We start from the raw sequence: 20519 nt of genomic DNA on the forward strand, positions 1-20519 counted from the left end.
TTGGAAGGGGGAAAGTCAATGCTGACATTGATCACTGTGCTAAACTGTACTACAAACTGTACACAATGCACCCATTTAATACTCTAAATACTCTGATTGCACAGATCATTTACATTTACATAAATTTTAAGTAGATCTTAAATGTTTAATCTATAATGATTTTTCCTTACGGCCTTAAGTTATGGATATGCTGGAACTTCTCAATGGGATGATTAAAGTATCTCTCAGTTTGTAGGGGAGTCAAAATGTCCTCATTGAGACAATAAACAGCAGATTACTCATAGATGGTCAAGTCAGAACCCTGCACGACAGCAGGCATCAGTGTACGAGTGTGTGAATGGTTGAATGAAAAGCAACAATTAGAAGTGAGTGGATTTCTTATATAAACAGACAATTTACTTCTACCACAAACATGAACACTGTCAGAACAGGTTCATAGTTTAATATGAAACAAAAACATTATATAAACATGCAGCTATACAATGTGTATATGTGGAGAAGAAAGGAAATATAAAATGTTGTCTAACAATGACCCATTGTTAGGTTCTTAGTAAAACAGTACATAATGTCAGTGATTGTCCTCAATACTGTAGGCACACAAAGCGCGCATGTGTGTGTGTGTGTGTGACCTCTGACCTTTAGACTTTCCAGCTCCGTCTCCAGCTGTCTGGAGTAAACCTCGCTGTGCTCCCTCAGCTTCCGCTCCTTCGATGCCTCAGCCTTTGCATCGTCTAGCTGAGCCTCCAGCTGAGAAAGACACAGCTCATTTTTTCAGGCTTTTGCTCTAAAGTTCAACGTTTGTGTTGTCCATTTAAATTTTTTCCTACATCTTTATGGACCACTCCTTAACAGAAGGTAAGTTAGAGAACAGTCAGCTGAAATGACTACAGAGACCTGCACTGGTCATACAGTAGAAAAACATGTTTTGATCCAATTAGATGGAGGGTTAAAGATATCCCTTGTCGCTCTAGGGTCTAAAAAAGCAATAAACATTCAGAAAATACTTATTGACATAAAAATACTGTGTTTTTTTATCTCCCTGTGTCAATTAACTAAACAAAAGCAGCATTTGAGTTCAGTGAATGGCTTTACATGGCTTACTCCACACACAACAAACAAACACACACCGACCTGGGTGCATAAGTTTCCATACCCTCATTTGAGGTAGCAAAGAAGAGAGTAAAACTAAGATTGTATTTCATCAACATCATTTTAATGTTACACTGTCTCCTGTATCAGTGATAAGTGAAGTATTCTTGCGAGTGTTTGCTGCCCTCTAGTGGTAAACAGTAGCAACAGCAGCAGTGGTGATTACGCAGTGGCGTAATCCTTGTCTGATTCTCTCTAAACACAGAATATGTGGTTGTGTAGCATGAGTATTCTCCCTGAAACCTATATGCGATGTGACAAATTAGGGTTTTTCCTGCATTAAATTTACGAGGCAGGTCCCCTGTCAACTTCCATGCTGCCTTCACCTCATTGCGAGCCAGCAAAAACCCTGAAAACATTGGTATGAAGAGAAAATTTGAATCCGGATCCACTTTCTGGCTTTTGACAATTTTCATCAGCATGGGGTTGTTACAATAATCCCCTCTTCTTTTACTGCCTACCTCTAATGATAGAGACTGCTGAAACAGGTACACACACAAAGATCACCTCAGACCTACAAAGACGAGTCAGTTCAAACAAACAGTTTCTAGCAACTGTCACAGATAGTGACTGGTTTTATTGAAATTGGTGACTTTGGTGAAGATCAGATGACATCTCATGACCAATTTATGTGGAAAACCATGAATCTGCAAATAGTGCCAGTACTTTTTATTGCGACCATAAACAGGCTCTGACTGAGTCTGATAACTGCGTCAAAAACAAGTGGTTGATATTGACTGAAATTTTTGTAAAAGACAAATGCTCTTCAAAAGTTATTTGAAAGTGGGTTTGACAATGCTTAAGAAAAAGTTCAATTTAGGTAAAATCCTGGATGTTGAGGTGACTGTACAGCCACAGAGAGAACTGAAGGTGAGTGAGCTTTATAAAAGAAAGTTCTCAGGCTTCTATTATTAAACGTTGTGCAATGGTACAGTTTGCCTCCATGTCAGTTGTCCAGTGCCCTATACCAAAATCTGATTCACTCACCAAAGTTGTACCTCTACCGTCATTACTAACATGTCTCCATCAGGCAACAGGAATTTTGCCCCTGCTGTTAGTCTTTAACATTTCTGAGAACAACTGAGAGCAACTGATTAGTGTTTATACAGCTCACACTTTATGATTGTTAGCACTGTGCTGATCTTTGCTGATATTGTGGCAAAGCAAAACGAAGAAATCAATGCAGACCATCTTTTTTCTGACAGTGATAGTGACTGCGATGAGCGAAACATTTGAAATATATATAAATACAGATTTTTTTTTTTTTTACTGGAAAGAAATTATTAAGTGTTGTATTAAACATAGTAGCTGAACCTGACTCTGCTTCTGCCTAGTCTGTGCTGTTCACCTCCCTCCCTGCCTCCCTCACGTCCCCCTCACCTCTTTGCGGTTTTTCTCAGTGTTGCGGATCTCCTGTTTCATGGTGTCCATCTTCTGCAAGAGTGCGTCCATCTCCTCCTCTTTATCCCGGAGCTGACGGGACAGACGCTGTTTGGAAGACCGGAGCTCGGCCATCCTCTCCGACAGCTCAGAGGACTCCTGCAAAGCCATTTTCCTCTGAGAATGCGCCTCCTTCAGCTCCTTTGTTTGACTTCTAAGACGCTCCAAAGACTCTGACAGCTGCTGCTCATACAGGGGGACAGGTGGGTTTCAGGATTTAGGTGATAATCTGGTTCAGATACAGTTATAGATTGTGCTGGGAGAGGGACACCCCCTCTTTAATGATAGTTTCAAGTAACAACTAGGGAGATCCTGAACCTCTTCTTTTCTGCAACATACAGGTAACCAACTAAACTTTACCTGAGGGTAACTAAACCCAGTCCTTTCAGACCACAGACTTAAGTAAACTCAATCCTATCACACCCAAGGGCAAGCAAGCTCAATTTCTTCAGACCCAAGGGTGACTAAACCTGTCCCTTAAGACCTGAGGGTCTTTATGACCAGTCTGTCCATGTGTGTATGAGTGTCTCAGCACGTCAGTACTTACCTTGTGGACATCATCCCTCTCTTGTCTCAGGGTCTTCACCTGTCTTTCCAAGGTCTTCAGTTTAGAGGCGGAGCTCTCATAATCCTGTCTGAGGGTGACTGCCTCCTCCAGTTGGTGCTCCAACCTATCAGAGTCTATAACATCATAGATTGGAGGCTTAATTACCTGTAAAAGGTTGACTGCTACCAACGACCAATTGTGCTACTAATGGCAGTACAGTGCTTTTTTTAGTACTGGTGTTAAAACTAGTAGTGTTACTGCAACCATACTAGTGCAATTTAGTAACAATAATAATGTAGTAATTTCATTACAACATCTAAAACTAATATTCTTAAAACATACTGCCCGATATAACACTCCTGATATTGAAACTAGTTTCCATACTGCAAGCTGTAATTGGTACTTCTTATACTTACAATTCTAAAATTACTACAATTTGTATTTAAGATTTCTACTACTTTAGTACTTGTACAACTTTAATGACTTTTCTTGATTTCATGTTCTATTGTAAACTACTATAATTTAACCTGCTGCCACTAGTTGTTAAAAGTAATACAACTAACTGGTAATAACAATATTGGTAGTAGAATTTCTGTTACTACAGCTATATTACTATTGCTAGTAATAATTCTATTGAGTACTGGCACTGATACTAAAACTACTAATACTACTAATCATCTCATACTGCAAATTGTAGTATTTCTGACTAGATTGGAATTGATACTATTTCTACCAAAAGTATTAGTTCCTCCCTGACCTGCCAGCTTCTTCTTGAGCCTTTCAATCTCCTCATTGAGTTTCTTGATTTCTTTATCTCGAGTCAGAGTTCCTCCTCTAGCTGGTGTCTGCAGGGCCTGAGTAGACTCTGCAAAAACATTGATGTCAGAGGACAGGACTTCTGCATCAGAGGTAAGGAGTAGCACATCTGGAGTCAGAAGTGCTACATAAATTGCAGTAAAAATTGCAGTAAATTGCTGTTCGTCTCACCCTGCAGTTTACGGTTCAGCTCCTGCTTTTCTTGCTCGAGTCGTCGGATCCTCTTCTCAAACGCCTCTACCTCCTGCCTTCCACCTCCTCCTCCACCCTCCTCCTGCTGCTGGAGGCCAAGCCTGACCTGGCTGACGGAACTTCGGTCGGAGAACCAGCTGTCAGTGGTGTAGGTAAAGCCGACAAAAGGAAGGTGCTGACCAGTAAAACCAGTGTGAGACACTGGGGGGCTGATTTCCTGAAAGAACAACACATGGTCAGACCGAGGGAGAGTAGATGCAGGACTTGAGACACATTTGCCAGGGTATAAAAATAGCATACAAGACCTGAACCAGTTAAGGGTAAAACCTGATGGGAGTTGACCCTGACTCTCTTTATATACAATCTAATAACTGTAATTATAGTTATCAGACGCAGTGGGAGCCACTCTGGCAGGTGTATCCTGGAAACACCGGTATGTTGTCCCTAATTGGCTTATTATGGGTACTGTTTTTTAGTTTCCTCACTGGGTTCTTGAGGACATCATCATCCACGTCAAAGTTTGAGGTGTCTGTGGGTGAGGACACGTCGGGGATGTAGGGGGCCTCGGCTGACCGGATGTTGTCCCAGTCAATCCCACTGAAGAACGAATGGTTCTTGAAGTCTGAGATCCCATTGAGACCCAGGCGATGTTCCCTGGAGCAGAGCAGGCGCTGAATCAGGTCCTTGGCATCCTCGGACACATCAGTCACATTGGAGGGGAACTGGAAACGCTCCTGGAAATATATATAAAGCAGGGATGTTAGTTTGGGGCTGAGGGGAGGTGTTGGAGTAAGGAGGACGGAGGAAAGAAGAGAGGGATAATCAGACAGAAATGGAGAGCAGGACATCTGTCCACTGAGGGAGTTCCGATTTAGAATAGAGGAAGTAGGACGAGAGTCTAGAGACAAACAGTTAACCTGGAAACAGCAGCAGAGGAAGAGCTGAAACAGGGACAAACAGTTGTTTGACACAGCTGATAACCTCTGGAAATGCCATAGGATCATATTGTTTATTACAATAGGACATGTTGATTCAGTTTTTAACTTAATTGATAATAGCCATTAGGAAATCGACATACTGTATGTTCTTGTTTAGCTAAGGGGTTTCATTTGATTGAAAAATTCAGCTGTAAACTAAGATTTTATCTGAAACCTAACAGAATCCTCATAAGACTGAGAGGCTCGTATGATCCTGATATTCCTGACCTCATGGTTCATAATCTTGCCGTAGGTCTCCACCAGCGACTCTGCGTAGAACGGTGTTTCCCCATACAGCATCTCGTAAACACAGACCCCCAGAGACCACCAGTCACACTCTGGTCCGTAACGGCCCATTCCGTCCTCCATCGCCTGCAGGATCTCTGGGGAGATATAGTCCGGAGTGCCCACAGCTACAGAGGACTGGACCTGCACCATAATCACAGACAGCAGTCCTTGAAGAACTGAACTCAACTATAATAAAATGGACCTAGAATACTTTATACAAAGTGATTCCACAAAAAACATAGGACCTGTAAAACTAAATTACTTACAAATTTAAAATGAGAAACTCTGAAATGAACCCAGTTAAATATAAAACCTCACATTAACCTGACAAAAAGTATAAAGTGTATTTGTGCTACCGTGCCATCGTCCATCATGCGGAGACAGGACCCGAAGTCAGCAAGGCGGATGTGGCCGTTAACGTCCAGCAGGACGTTGTCTGGTTTAATATCTCTGTAAAGAAAAAAAAAAAACACACCACATTTTTTACATGTCATTTTACAAACAGTCATTCAGCTCTGACCAGAATCCATCTGCAGATAAAACATCCAAACAGGAATTCACACCTGTACCTGTACTGTGACCTGGTTCTCTTACCCCCTGCTGGGGTTCATGTTTCTTACAGACTGGTTGTGATCCATAGCCCCTAGATAACCCAATATACATATTGAATGTCCCTATAACTTTGGTGTGGATGGAGAAGCTATGGATGTCAGGAGCAGTTAAGTTTTTGATGCTAATTTAAGAGCTAATATTTCTGTAACACCTGTAGCTGGAATCACTTGACCAGGTAGTCGAAGGTTTGATTTCCAGACAGGACCAATTAATATGGGAGGTGCTAAACTCTGCTCAGACTATGTCAGACCTGTAGCTTCAGGTGTTAGTTTGTGCCCAATGTGACAGCTGCCCTGACAGGTTTAAATAAAGTTATACTGAACTGAGTATCTGTAAGTTATTATTATTTTTATATAGATTCAATTCAACTTTATTCTTTTATATAGACTTGTTGTTTTTCATTCTTTACAGAATGAATGCCGCACATTTGCACACTTTAAAGCTACTGTAATTTGGAAAATTCCCCGCTGTAAAATGATTAAAGGTTTATTTAATCTCTTATCTTATAATGTTCAGCAAAACGGACATTTATCAGTTTAATCAACAACAAAGAATGTGTGTGTCAGTCTGCTGCAGCACATTGGAGCTTCAGTTTTTGTACAGGAAGGAAGGCAGGCTGCACAGGATATAACTACATTTCCCAGTACACTGGACACTGCTGCCAGGAAGACCCCACTTCCTCTGACACACACACACACGGGGTGTGTTTGGTTAGAGTATCTTAAATAAATAGTTTGGGATTTGGCCTGGCCTTAACAGAAATTTAAATGCTATATTATTAATATGTTGATAATCAACACTTTTCCGTCTTTCCAAAGTGTCTGCAAATAAAAAAAAAAAAAACATAAAAAAGTCATATACAGCTTGTACAGCCCTGGTTCTGTAGAACAAAAGTACTTCAAAGTTAACCTGAGACTCCTATGAAATTTAGCAGTTCATAAACCACATCATTTAGAGTGTGAAGTTACATCATGCTGTTTTAAGGCATGTTAGGTGGGGCCCATGTTGTGAGCTATGCAGTCTTACCTGTGACTGCTACAGTGGTTACCTGCATACCTTTTGTTTCGTAAAAATAAGATGTTAAAATCCGGTTCAAATTTGAGAGAGATAGAAGGAAAGGAAGAAGGGGAGAGGGACAAACAAAGGACACTACATGGGTAAATTAAAACAACCTGCCAATCCACATTTGGATAATAAACAATAAATTCAGTAGACACATATGACTTTGCAGCGCTAGATTAGATTAGTGAGCATGATTTAAAACCCCCACTCACATACTCAAAGATTATCAGTTATTTTGTTTTTGACCGAGTGACTGTTGCATACACTCTGAAAGAGTTTAAAAGATTTAAATATAGAACAGAATAAAAGAGTCTTTATTGTCATCATTGAGAACATTTACATGTTACAGTGTTCTGGGGAGCTTGTGCTGAGTGTCTTGCTCAAGGACACAGCTGGTGCGTGCGCTGAATTTGATCCTGGAGACTTCTGCGTCCCAACCTGATGGTCTACCCATTGAGCCACCACACTGCTGTAATTTTGAGCTTTGAATCCCTCAAGATCTCTCAATTCACAAGGTAGGATATGGGCAAACTGATCATGACGTTGTCATCCTTGCAAGAGTAAGTCGGCACTCCTCTTGAACTAAACAAAAACTAAAAGTATCAAAACCCAGTTCACAAAATATCACTTACACATTTCACTGATTCTATTTTATTCTGTTCTTTATCCAAATCTTTTTAACTCTTTCAGAGTGTATGCAACAGTCACTCAGTCATAAAAAAGTCTCATGCTTTTTACACAACTAGTCAACATAACATTAGTCAACTGCATCGCTCTCACACAGTCTACCCACACATTCTGTTGACCAGGTTGACCAATCCAGAACTCTCTTTAATGATGCGGTTAATGTGGTAACCTGAGACCACACCCAGCTGTGTGCAACCTGGAAATCAGATGGCAACCAAATATCTCTCACCACTGGGGTTGCCACAAAATCAAATCATGGTAAACCACTGAACATCTAGAATTCGATACCGTCGCAAAAATAAACCAATGTAATGCATTCATCTCAGCATTAACATTTTTATTCCATTTCAGTAACACATATAGGAGGGAGCCCTAATGTAACAAAAATGCATTGCTGTTACTAAAAGCAAAAATAATATTTGAGAATAAAGCTGAAGTGTTATTCTGCCTCCTCTGTGCCAGAGAAAAAACACGTACGACAGCTACTTATGATGCCATTGAAAACAAGTACTGTCGCATTTTCAGAATTTTAGTGTTTATTACAGTACAATTTGTTCTCATGACATCCCTAATCACATTGGAACCCCACCTGGCCAGTATGACCACTATAAATAGTACCTGTGAATGTATTGCTGCTGATGGATGGAATGGATAGCAAGGACCATTTCAGCGACGTAGAACTTGGCCATGTCCTCTGGAAGACGATCCTCAAACTTACTGAGCAGGGTTAGGAGGTCTCCGCCCACGTAGTAATCCATCACCAGGTACTGCAGTACAAACATAACACAGGTACACACATTACTGCTTCCATTATAACCACACACACACATACAAAAAAACAAAATATATGGTAATGATACTAAAATATCAGACAACAGTGCCAGACTCAGCAATTGTGCCAGAAACTGTATCATCATTCTACAGTTGCCATATTACAAAACAATGAAGCAGTACTTGGATTACTAACCAGGTAGTTGTCATCCTGAAATGCGTAGTGCAGAGTTGTGATCCACTGGCTGTCTCCTTTCACCAAGACTTCCCGCTCTTCACGGAAACACGCTGTCTGTACACAGGACATGTTTACATGTTAATATGCTAACATTGTGACTAAGATAACATGTTACACACACAACGATGACACTCACCTCAGCTCTCTTTAACATCTCCCACTTGTTGAGGATCTTCATGGCATAAACTCTTTCAGTGTGCTTCATCTTTACTACGGCAACCTAAGAGAGAGACAGAGAGAGAGAGTTTGGCCCTGAATCATAACAGAACCCCATTAGGTAGAGACCAGAGACCAACCTAAAACCAAGACAAAAGGGAAAAACCCAGTACTTATTTATGGTGCTAGAGGTTTTCAGGACAGTTGGTTACAAAAGTTTTTCAGATTCAGTCAGAAGTATTATAGTGTTATATTGAGAATATTGAGATAAAGTGGAGACTTTATCTCAGATGAACCTGTAGTAGTTTGGGAAGCTCTGTTGGTGTTTAGGTGCCACTGAGGAAATAAACGAGTCAGAAACAGACTGATCAGCTGAGACTTCTTACAGATGATCACATGTCAACGTCTTGACTAAAGCACTGATCTTAGACCAGGTGGAGAGACCCATGAATGCAGCACAGGTCACACTACCCAGTAAAAACAGCAGAGCTCTTTGGTTTCCTGCTGTTTTGGGTTCGGAGTCTTTATTCATGCCTAAGGTGGAAAAACAAAAAGAGCTTCCTGTTTAAAACCTATTGAAGAGTCTGTCTCAGTGTAGGTCAGTGTGTTTCAGACTACGGAGACTGTAAACATTAATTAAACCAGGAGTAAAATCCAAGTAAAATCCAGGACATCTCTTGATTTACTGCATCAAAACTCTGTGTAAACTGAGATGTTTATGTATTTTAGGACATGAAGCACCTCCTCAGTCTGTAGCAGCTCTAGTTAAAACATGTCAGAGACATCCTAACAGGTATGTACACTGCTGCTTTCTGATTGGCTGATGCCAAGCCCCTCCTGAGCTGAGTTACCTGAACACAGGTGTTATTCTGTTTCCATGTGCGTGTTTTGATGTGAAATACCTGTCTGATACAGTTCAGGACTCCACCCTCAGAGCTCAGCACCCCACTTCACCTGGACGACCTAGACCTAAACCTGAACTCTGCCCTCATGTGGACTCAGCAGCTCTGTCTGGGTCTGGACCTGTATTTCTTATGTGTGTGTTTGTTTATGGCGGTGTATCAGTCAGTCCTGTCAGTCCTCACAGCTACAGTAATTTAACCTCTGTGTGTGTGTGTGTGTGTGTGTGTGTGTGTGTGTGTGTGTGTGTGTGTGTGTGTGTGTGTGTGTGTGTGTGTTTAAGTGTTTATATCCTAGGGCAGGTGTGGCTTGGACACACCTTTCCTCTGGAATGTGGACTATGTGCTCACACAGAAACTGCTGTTCAAAACTGAAGGAAGCTCTGCTAAACACCTGACAGACTACATCACCCATAATCCTCCTGTGATGATACACTATATTGCCAAAAGTATTCGCTCATCCATCCAAATAAATAAATTCAGGTGCACAAAGCAAGGTCCATAAAGACATGGATGAGTGAGTTTGGTGTGGAATAACTTGACTGGCCTCCATAGAGTCCTGACCTCAACCCGATAAAACACCTTTGGGATGAATTAGAGCGAAGACTGCGAGCACTGTGTATTATGTATTGTATTGTGTATCATAAACACACTTCTAAACCTCGTTGAAAGCCTTCCCAGAAGAGTTGAAGCTGTAATAGCTGCAAAGGGTGGATTAAGAATGGGATGTCACTAAAGTTCATATGGGTCTAAAGGCAGATGAGCGAATACTTTTGGCAATATAGTGTATCTGAAAATCCTAATTTAATGATTAACTACTTTAATAGTCATGAAGATTTAATGAATGAATTTCAATTGTTCACCATCAACTACTGATTAATGTACCATAGTATTTTTTGCAATTAGTTCAGAATTAACCTGTGTTATTACAGAAACATAATGACATAATGTTCCAGCTCTCTGACCTTTCACACATGTCTGCTCATTCATCTCTGATGTGTCACATTTCACCTGCTAAATGATTCGTGCTTTCATGCGTCACATCACACACCACTTCTTCTTCAACAGTCATACACTTCCAGCTGTAGTTTGGAAATGAGAAAAACAGCACTGGGTCACACAGTGGCGTGTTATAATTTGTATCTGATGGCCAGATTGAAAATAAATAAATAAATAAATAAAATCAGCTTCTGCTCAAACTGACAGTTAGCAAGGATCAGAGTTGGTAGTTTTCTCATGATGAACAGAGACTGTACACTACTTCCTGCTCAGACTGACCTCATTAGGAAATGCTCTCTCCTTATTTAGACTACTGGACTCAGCCAGTGTCACATTCTCAGGCTGGTGTTTCTGAACCTGTGAGGACATTGGTGTGCTGAATATGTCTGTAGAAACTGGAGCTGTATGCAACAATCCAGGAGCAGCAAAAGGAACCACGCAGTTCTAGACCCCGCCCCATATCACACTGTACCAGTCTGTGTACAGATGTTGGCACTGAGCAGCTGCTGCTGACATCACCACACAGCTGAACATGTAGCATGGTGGTTAACATTAACTGGTCCGTTCAGAGTTCAGACCTGGATCTGATCCAGCACTGAAGGTGGAGATAAGGTAATAATTAACAAGAGGCAAACACTAGGGTTGGACATTGCATGAATTTCTTATCAATTTCCCATTTTAATTTCAAATGATGTGAGGTTAGGTAAATATAAATTTTTTACTGTTGTTCCTCATTCCCTTGGGATTTTTAATCGGTTCTAACGTGAAAGCGGGTTTTGATTCCTAATGCTACTATACAATCTCTTTGCCCTTTTGCAACAAGCCAGTATCAGAGTTGGGTTGGACAAGTGGTTCCAGAGAAGCACCAACTATTTGAGAACCAAGAACCACCACTGTCAGGGGCTGGGGGGGTGGGCTTATTGTGAATGCTATGCTATAAAGGGAAAAAATTGTGTAATTTCTTAGATTTGCATATCTGCAATGTGATCAATATAAGCACAGTTGATGCTAGCTAGCTAAAGGGTAAGACAAATAAAAGACAATATTACTTCAGTGTTTTAAGGCAGAGTTAATTAATTGTAACAAGACTGTGTAGTAATGTGCTGTGATTTTAATGTTGATAAAACATCTAACGTCATCACATTTACAATTATTTTATTTACATCACCTTGTTTGGACATGTTTTAGGTGCAACTTATTTACATGAACATGCTGATTATTTTAATAATTAACCTATGAAACATCAGAAAACAATGAAAATAAAGTTAAAAATCTGCTAACTGATGAACTAATGACTGCAGCTCTTTCTGTTTAACGTTTATGGTGGGGTCCACAGCAGGAACCACAGAGGAAGAAGACAGGAGCCCAAGAGGTATAAACAGGAAATACATAAACAACAGCAAGAAAAAAATGTAGAAAGGGGTCCACAAACCCAAATTCACAGGACCTAGCCCAAAGACCCAAATCCACAGGCCCGAGCCCAGGCTCCTGGGAACAGTTTATTCCTGATGGAAACAATCATCTCATGCTTTCATCTGATTCACAAAGAAACAAGGAAAGGTCTGAGCTTCCTGTTCAGATTTTACTTCCTGTCTTTACTGAGGTTTCCTGTTTTTATCCAGAGGAAACAAGCTAAAGAAAGGGAGGAGGCTGATAACAGTCTGAGGTGAACAGGAAGTCTTACCTCTCCAAAAGCTCCTCGTCCAATCACCTTCAGCATCTCAAAGTCATCTCTGTGCAGTCGCATGTCCTTCACTGTGGTGGTGAACGGCTTTACTGAGGAGAGACGGCAATATATATAACCTGTTACTGTCCTTATTATTAATAATGAGAATTACAGTTTCACTGTGGAGTTGCTGCATATCACACAGGCTGTTACAAACAGCCAAAGATTATGTAGAGATGTCATTTAAATCATGCAGAGATAATGTCAAAGGAATATTTGAGCTATCTTATATGAGAATATAGAAATATTTGGTAGAGATATTTGCTTATTTAATTTTCTAGTATTTCAGCAAATGATACTAGATACTTTGTAAATAGTACAAGTATTCATTGTATGTGATTTCTTTTCATTACCATATTTACAACCTACTGACTTCAACAAATATTATTGTCCAGCTACAAAAGGGCCTGACTCAGAAATACAATTTGATTCACTGGCGTGATAGTAACGTGTAAACTGGGAGATTATGAAATGATGCAAGATTAGCAGTAACTATTTGCCACCAGATCAGTGGACAAGCTATCATGGTGACAGTGAGAATTCTCAATTGTCAGACCATTTTTGCAGCATTTTCATAGCCGATCTTAAATTGTGTTTTCTCACTAGCTCTTTTTATTTTCCCCGTCTTTCATCGTAAATGGCCACTTATATAGCGCTTTTATTCAAAGTGCTTTACAAAGTTGCTTCTCATTCACCCATTCACACACACACACCGATGGCAGTGACTGCCATGCAAGGCGCTCACCTGACCCACCGGAGACAATTTGGGGTTCAGTGTCTACCCCAAGGACACCTTGAAACGTAGCTAGGAGGGACCGGGAATCCAACCACTGACCGAGTGGTCCGTGAACGACTGCCTTACCAACTGAGCTACAGCGGCCTCCATTGGGTGTTTATCATTAACACTTAGCTAATAGAGAACTTGCTTATAGTTTGTTGTGTTCATATGTTGTCTAGTCAACAACCATGAGACCATGCCGTTATCCCAGGTGAAAATAAAATGCTGTTTTTCTAATGCAGATCTCATAAATTTAAAGAACTGACTTAACCAGATAACCTGATGCAGGATTAGAACATCAATCATTACTCATTGGAAGTTGGATCTGTTAAGTCACATATGAAGAACAGGCCCCTGAGCGGATGTTTGATATTTTAAGCACCAAATAAGTGGTCAACTGCAACAGCGCAGTGATGAGAAATAGTCCTGTAGTGATTGTGGATCTCATCTTTCTATAGGTCAGATTAAAAAAAACAACAAAACAAATTTAAAGAATAACAGGTGGGCAAAAATATATATACTGCCCCAGTATATTGTATTGTATCAGTGTAGAAAAAGCTGATGCAAAATGATAGATGGTTGAGATGAGCAAGAGAAATGTTATGGAGATATATAGACTTATAGATTTTAGAGTGATACTTTTAACATTACAAAGAGAAAGGGGTTAACCCCTCAACAGCTGTGGATCCAGATGTGAAGAAGTAGAGGGACAGTAGGACCCTGCAGAATGGGTTGGCTTCTCATTCATCTTTTATTTATCTGCTGCAGGATCATTTATCTGGGTCACACACACACACACACACACACACTCAGCAGCAGTGATGCTGTTCCTCCTCAGAAACTGATCAATGCACAAACTTATCAATCACAGTAATGTCCAGATTCTGCGTATCATTAAACAAATAAGGCACATAGACTCAAGATTTCTGCAGATATTGCTTGAAAAATAAAACTCAGCGAGTGTGAAGCCCAACAGATTTATAGTTGGACAAATACCATTAAATCCACTGAAATTTTGTTTATTCTCAAAAGTCTGCATTATCTCAAAATAAAACTTTTAAAGACTGCAGGTTTCAGCACTATGGAGGTGTGGACAGTGGTGAGGAGGGAGGGAGAGACACTATCAGAAACAGAAATCCATCTGCCTGTGTGGAATAAGAACATATTCAAATAGCAATATGCTATGGTTCATACATGCTGGTATTTTTATCGAAGTGAATTAGTGATTTCTCATCTTCATACATGAATCCTATATCAATGACAACAACAAAAGTGGAGGAAGATTTTACTCGGAAACAAATCTGTATCAGAAACTTAGAGTAAGGAAACCCTGAATCAGCTGAGGCGACTCAGAAACAAACAGCAGCATGAGGTGGTGGTGATACATTAAAGAAGTCTGTAACTAAAGGTTAATGACCTTATCAATTGTAGTCTACCTGTCAGGTGAAGAACTGTGTATCAATGAACGAAAGACTGCACCAGAGCTGCTTCTATTTGTGGTTTCAAACCAGTTTAAAACAAATGCACCCCTTGTCATAATTAGATCTGCACATTACATCTCTCAGCATAACCATTGCGCTATGCCTCTGGTCTAGGTGTACTGAGACATCACATGATGTGCTCTCTCACTCTTCCCAAACTACTACAAATATCTCCCCAATCATTCTAGAATGATTAGTTTTTTCCAGATTATGCTATTCAAGTCATCTATTAAAAATTCCTGTAATTCCTTTTTTTATATGGCAATGCAAGTTTTTTTTCCCCAATATCACGCAGCCTTAGTGCTAATGCTAAGACAGCATACACACAGCAGCAGAGAGCAAATTAGTGTGAACATGTTCTACCTTGAGTTAGTTTGAAGTTCCCTTCAAACTAACTCCACAGTTGCCCAAACCATAACCTGTTTCACACATTAACTAGTTACCACAGCTAACTAATTAACACTGTGCTTCCTGCTCCGTTGAATTGTTTGCAATGAGCCATTTTCAGAGATTGATTGTGACAGGCCTAGTTACGTCATATGAAGAACGTATGTGATATTTATCATAAAGTCACCATTTCAGAACTAATTCAAGACCAGACCAAGACTGGACTCAATTTATAGGATGACATGGTTTAAAGACTGAGAATAAGACAGAAACAGAGAGAACCAGACCCAGAATCCTGGTTTGACAGATGAAAATTATTTTAGTTTAAAGTTTAAAGAAGTTTAAAGATTAGATATAAATCAGGTTTATTGATTATTTTCTATTCAATTAATCAACTGAGTTTTATCAGTTTTATTTTATTTCTAAATTTTTTAAATGAATCTGGATTTTCATGTGTGTGGACAGCTGTAGCTGCTGGTCTATTGAATATTGACCATTTGATTCATATCACAATAAACTGATCAAATCATCTTATTGATTAACAACCTATTGATTCAAAGACAAACCATTAGTTTCACATACAAGTTACTATCCCTGTCACAAACTGGTTTATTAGCTGGAACAACCTCATCCTGGTCTGAACAGTCTGAGGTTCCAAACTGCTGATCTGGGTCATGGTCTGAGTGATCAGCCATTAGTTTCTGAAGAGGACAGGCATATGGTAGCTGCTGTAAGTGGGCCAGACCAGATAAGGGCAATCTGGGTTGACCAGGAACAGGCTGAAACACGGGAAACTGAGCCAACCTGGGTCAGTGTCCTGCTGCGGTTTTGTTACAGAAAATCTTAATTATTAAGACAGAAAATAATCTGATTAGTTTATTGATCTGATATGATCTGTTTCCTGTCAGACCCAGTCTACCAGCCCAAAAAGGGTGCATCAGTTCATGTCAATGTTATGAAGAATTGCTGCAGCTGTTGCATCATGATTCTTAAATTAGATCAAGATTTTTTTGTGTGTGGGCCAGACTTTAGCCAGGGAGGTGCAGGGACCCCCTGGGAACCATGTAGTAGCACCCCTTCCCCAGCCTACCAAACAGCTAAAGTGTCTCCCACACAGAAAACCCATCAGCTCCTATGGCCTGCCAATTTGTTGTTCCTCACGAAGTTTAAAGTTGATCCTGACTGTGACCGCCTGTGTGTGTGTGTGTGTGTGTGTATGTGTGTGTGTGTGTATATATATATATATATATATATATATATATATATATATATATATATATATATAATTATTTTTTTAAATTTAGGATTATAAAACATTTAAGGCTTTTAAAAGATAACTACTACTTTTAGTCAACCATAAGGTCTAGAGCCAATAACTAGTCACTAATGTGTTTTTTTTGTTTTTTGGTCTGAGATTTGGTTCAGTGTACCAGCTAAAACCTACTTGGAACCATTCTATAAAACCCAGGAACAAGGGAAGATCAGGGGGGAAAATAAATAAATGAAAAAATTCTCTCAACATCCAGAAACCCTTTACTTTCTTCCAAGGACACTTTGATGCCACCTGGAACGTTTCCAGGTCTATCAAACTCTTTACGGATCCCCTCCACTTCCCCTCCAACACCACCCTGAGAGTCCTGGAACATCCAATAGTGTCATCAAAAACTTTCCAGGCTTCTGTTTCATTTCAGATCCTGGAAGCACAGAAATTTCTCCCAGACTACCATAAATACCTTAGAACAACTTAAACGCCTAAAATAAAATTCTAGGTCTCTTTTAAAAACCTAAAAAGCTTCACCCTGAGCCCAAACATGAAGCTTAAAAATCAGCTTCCTCAAAACCCACTAAAACAATTTTAGGTCTGAAGAGCCAAGACACTTTCTGAAACTTTTCTTAAAGAACACAACTTTTAGAAATTCTCTAAAATCCCTGGAGCCACATCTGTGTGGCCCCTCCTGAAACTGCCAAAAGCATCTAGACAACGCCTTAAGGTTTATTCTGACCCCTATTCAGACCATTCATCGATCTGAGAACCTCAGTGGAGCCAACTAGAAAAATCTTTAAAACGGTCTCTGAATGACACCTAACCATTCCTGAGACTTCTAGGAACCGCTGTAGGGTCCAAGACCCTCCTCCGATTCCCTCACAAACCCCTTAGCCCCACCTGACTCTCGTTGGAGCTCTCTGTCTGTCCTAGGGGGAGCAGCGAGCTGCCCACGGTGAGCCTTTAGTGTCCCGGGCCCTGTGTGATGTGTTTTGCTAAATGTTAAGAATTAAAAGCCGGTCCGGGTCCAGGGTCTTACCCCACTCCAGGAAGTCGGTGATGTGCTTCTCCCTCTTTAGCGGGGAGCTGGAGCACTCGGAGTAGAGGCAGAGCAGCAGGTCCAAGAGTGTCTCCATGCTCAGACAGCCCGCCACCTTCTGCTCCAGCAGCAGCTCCTCCAGCCGCTTCAGACGGACCTCCGCCGACATCCTGTCCCGGTCCCGGTTCCTCCGACAACAACCGCTCCGCTCAGTCCGAGTTCACCGCCGCCGAGGCTCCGCTTCCTGCCTGCTAACCGCAGTTAGCTTGTTAGCTCCGGGAAAACATTCCCGACATTTTGAGCAACCTGGGTTTCGGTGTGTTTCGGCCGGTTACCGTCGCTCCGTGATGTGGTCGCCTTTAAGCCTTCAGGCCCGCGCCTGTCCGCACTCTACATTAGATTTAATCCCGGTAAATCTGGACTTTCTTCTCGGAAATCTGGCGTCGCTCAGACCGTCGACTCTCTCAGCTCGGCCGACGCCGCCGCTCCTCCATGTCCGGCGGTCGGTACGTTAGCAGCGTGACATGTCCGGGAGCTCCGGGACAAGAACTGTGGGAATCAAAATGTCCGTTAGCACTGACGAAGATAGCAGAGCGGGATTAGAGACGGTTTTCAGTGGTTAGAGGAGAACTGCCGGTGTGGCGGATCTGTGGAAATATGGCTGATCCAGCTCCTGATCCCTGAGAGCAAGCTGGGAAATGAAAACCGCATCCGGTCACAAAGACTTTCACAATAAAACACACCGATTCAAGTCTTTTTTTAAAATTCAATTTTAAAAGATTGTCGTGTAATTAAAGGTAATTTGTATAATACTGTATAATATCCGACATATTTTCTTTTACTTAAATTAGGTTTAAAAAAGTCATCATTCTGTTTAATTTACAATAATTACGATTTTTTTTAAAAAATAAGTCTAATTTTAAATGTGAAAGATAGTTTACAACTTTGATGGTTTAATCATTATAATAATTTTTGTTATTTATTTTTCTCATGTTTACAAAACAGACTTAAATACAAATACAAAAATATAAATTATGATTTTTTTTTTCAAAATCATCAGCTTGTTTAATAATGACAATAATAATTTCAACAGTCTATTCAGACTTTAATGTATCTGACATCATTACAGAGATTTACAAATCAAAGCAATGTAAGATAATGTAGCACAGCAGAGTTCAGAACTGAACAAAAATACATAGATTTTCATAGGGAAAAACCCTTTTGACTTGATAGTTATATAGACTAATGTGTCGCTAATGTGTGTTCCATCCATTATCTGTATCTTTTAATAAATTATTAGCTGCAGTCAACAGTGGTAAAGCTGTCGTCTGTACAGGAAGTCACAAATATTCACATCCCGAGAAGACAAACTAATTAAAATGTCACCAGACAATGTAGTCAGTTTCCAATAATTAGTACTAACTATCAGGGACATTTAAAATGCAAAAGCACAGTTGATCTGTGGTTCCTTCTAACTCACATAACTACAACTCTCACATGAAACGGGTCTCATGGAGGCTGTCATAATATTAGTTTACTGCAGTACTGCAATAATCTGACTGATCATTACTGCAATGCCTGTTACTTCACTTGTAAATTACTTTGGATAAAGCATCTGACAAATGACTAAATGTAAATGACTTATCTGATGTAAATGGTAAATAGTCACTTATATAGCGCTTTTATCCAAACCGCTTTACAATGTAGCTTCCCATTCACCCATTCACACACACACACACACACACACACTGATGGCGGTGGCTGCCATGCAAGGTGCTCACCTGACCCACCAGGAGCAACTTGGGGTTCAGTGTCTTGCCCAAGGACACTTCGACTTGTAGCGAGGAGCGGGGATTGAACCACTGACCCTGTGGTCCATGGTCAACTGCCTTACCAACTGAGCTACAGCCGTGATGTAAATACAAAAAACAAAAACAAGCCTTCATTATGTATCTTGCAATCTCTGAACAGAAAGTTATTATTAGTATTAGTACATGGTTAATTATGGTTAAGTAATGTTTTTTCAGCACTCTTTTACATTTTCCACTTGATTATACGGTTCACAGGGAGCATTTCAAATCATTATGTTGGCTTCCAAACCCAGTGGGTATGCTGATGTGACTTGACCATTAAATCAATGAGGCAGAGACTCCGGGATGCAAAGCAGAGCAATTTTCTTCTTTTCCATTTGACTGTTCCCTTTTAGCAAATCATGTGCCTCCATCTAACCCTATCCTCTGCACCGTCTTCTCTCACACCAACTAACTCCAACCTCAGCATCCTTCTACCCATATATTTACAGTCTCTCCTCTGAACATGTCCAAACCACTTCAATCTGGCCTCTCTGACTTTATCTCCATAACATCTAACATGAGTTGTCCTCTGATGTCCTCATTCCTGATCCTGTCCATCCTCGTCACTCCCAAAGAGAACCTAAACATTTTTAGCTCTGCTACCTCAAGCTCTGCCTCCTGTCTTTTCTTCAGTGCCACTGTTTCTAATCCGAACAACATCTCTGGTCTCACCACCGTCTTGAACACCTTTCCTTTCATTCTAGCTTCTCCACCAGTTCCAACCGGCTTGCACTTGCCTCTTGACCTCTTTTCCACACTCTCCATTGCTCTGAACCGTTGAACCCAAGTACTTAAAGTCCTGCACCTTCTTCACCTCTGCTCCCTGTAACCTCACCGTTCCATTTGCTCTCATTCACACATATATATTCTTTCTTGTTGCGGCTTAGCTTCATTCCTCTGCTTTACAGAGCAGACCTCCACCTCTCTAGATTTTCCTGCACCTGCTCCCTGCTCTGGCTACAGATCACAATGTCATCTGCAAACATAATAGTCCATGAAGATTCCTGTCTAACCTCATCTGTCAGCCTGTCCATCACCGAGCAAACAAGAAGGGGCTCAGATCCTATAGATGCAGGCTTACACGTGTCCAGTGGTCCAAAAATGATCCACTCCAGAGATTGTTGTATGACAAACTGTCATGGCAAAAATGACAATATC

General features: G+C 40.6%; 1 protein-coding gene across 3 annotated transcripts in view; it reads right to left on the bottom strand.

The window, feature by feature from the left end:
* cdc42bpb (CDC42 binding protein kinase beta (DMPK-like)) overlaps positions 1-18214 on the bottom strand; it is a 29738-nt gene extending 11524 nt beyond the window's left edge. The window contains exons 1-13 of one of the 3 annotated variants that reach the window (XM_067481563.1): positions 17509-18214; positions 12518-12609; positions 8916-8999; positions 8738-8833; positions 8389-8537; positions 5766-5859; positions 5350-5550; positions 4630-4878; positions 4124-4361; positions 3894-4001; positions 3137-3270; positions 2530-2772; positions 637-747 (exon numbers count right to left, since the gene is read on the bottom strand). In XM_067481563.1, the coding sequence (XP_067337664.1) occupies positions 637-747; positions 2530-2772; positions 3137-3270; positions 3894-4001; positions 4124-4361; positions 4630-4878; positions 5350-5550; positions 5766-5859; positions 8389-8537; positions 8738-8833; positions 8916-8999; positions 12518-12609; positions 17509-17677 (1968 nt within the window). In that variant the 5' untranslated portion in view covers positions 17678-18214. The remainder of the gene's footprint in view (positions 1-636; positions 748-2529; positions 2773-3136; positions 3271-3893; positions 4002-4123; positions 4362-4629; positions 4879-5349; positions 5551-5765; positions 5860-8388; positions 8538-8737; positions 8834-8915; positions 9000-12517; positions 12610-17508) is intronic. The other 2 variants (XM_067481564.1, XM_067481565.1) reach the window with 2 other exon arrangements.
* Positions 18215-20519: the final 2305 nt, after the last annotated feature.

Source organism: Channa argus, chromosome 17, assembly GCF_033026475.1.
Source record: "Channa argus isolate prfri chromosome 17, Channa argus male v1.0, whole genome shotgun sequence".
Classification (NCBI taxonomy): Eukaryota; Metazoa; Chordata; class Actinopteri; order Anabantiformes; family Channidae; genus Channa; species Channa argus.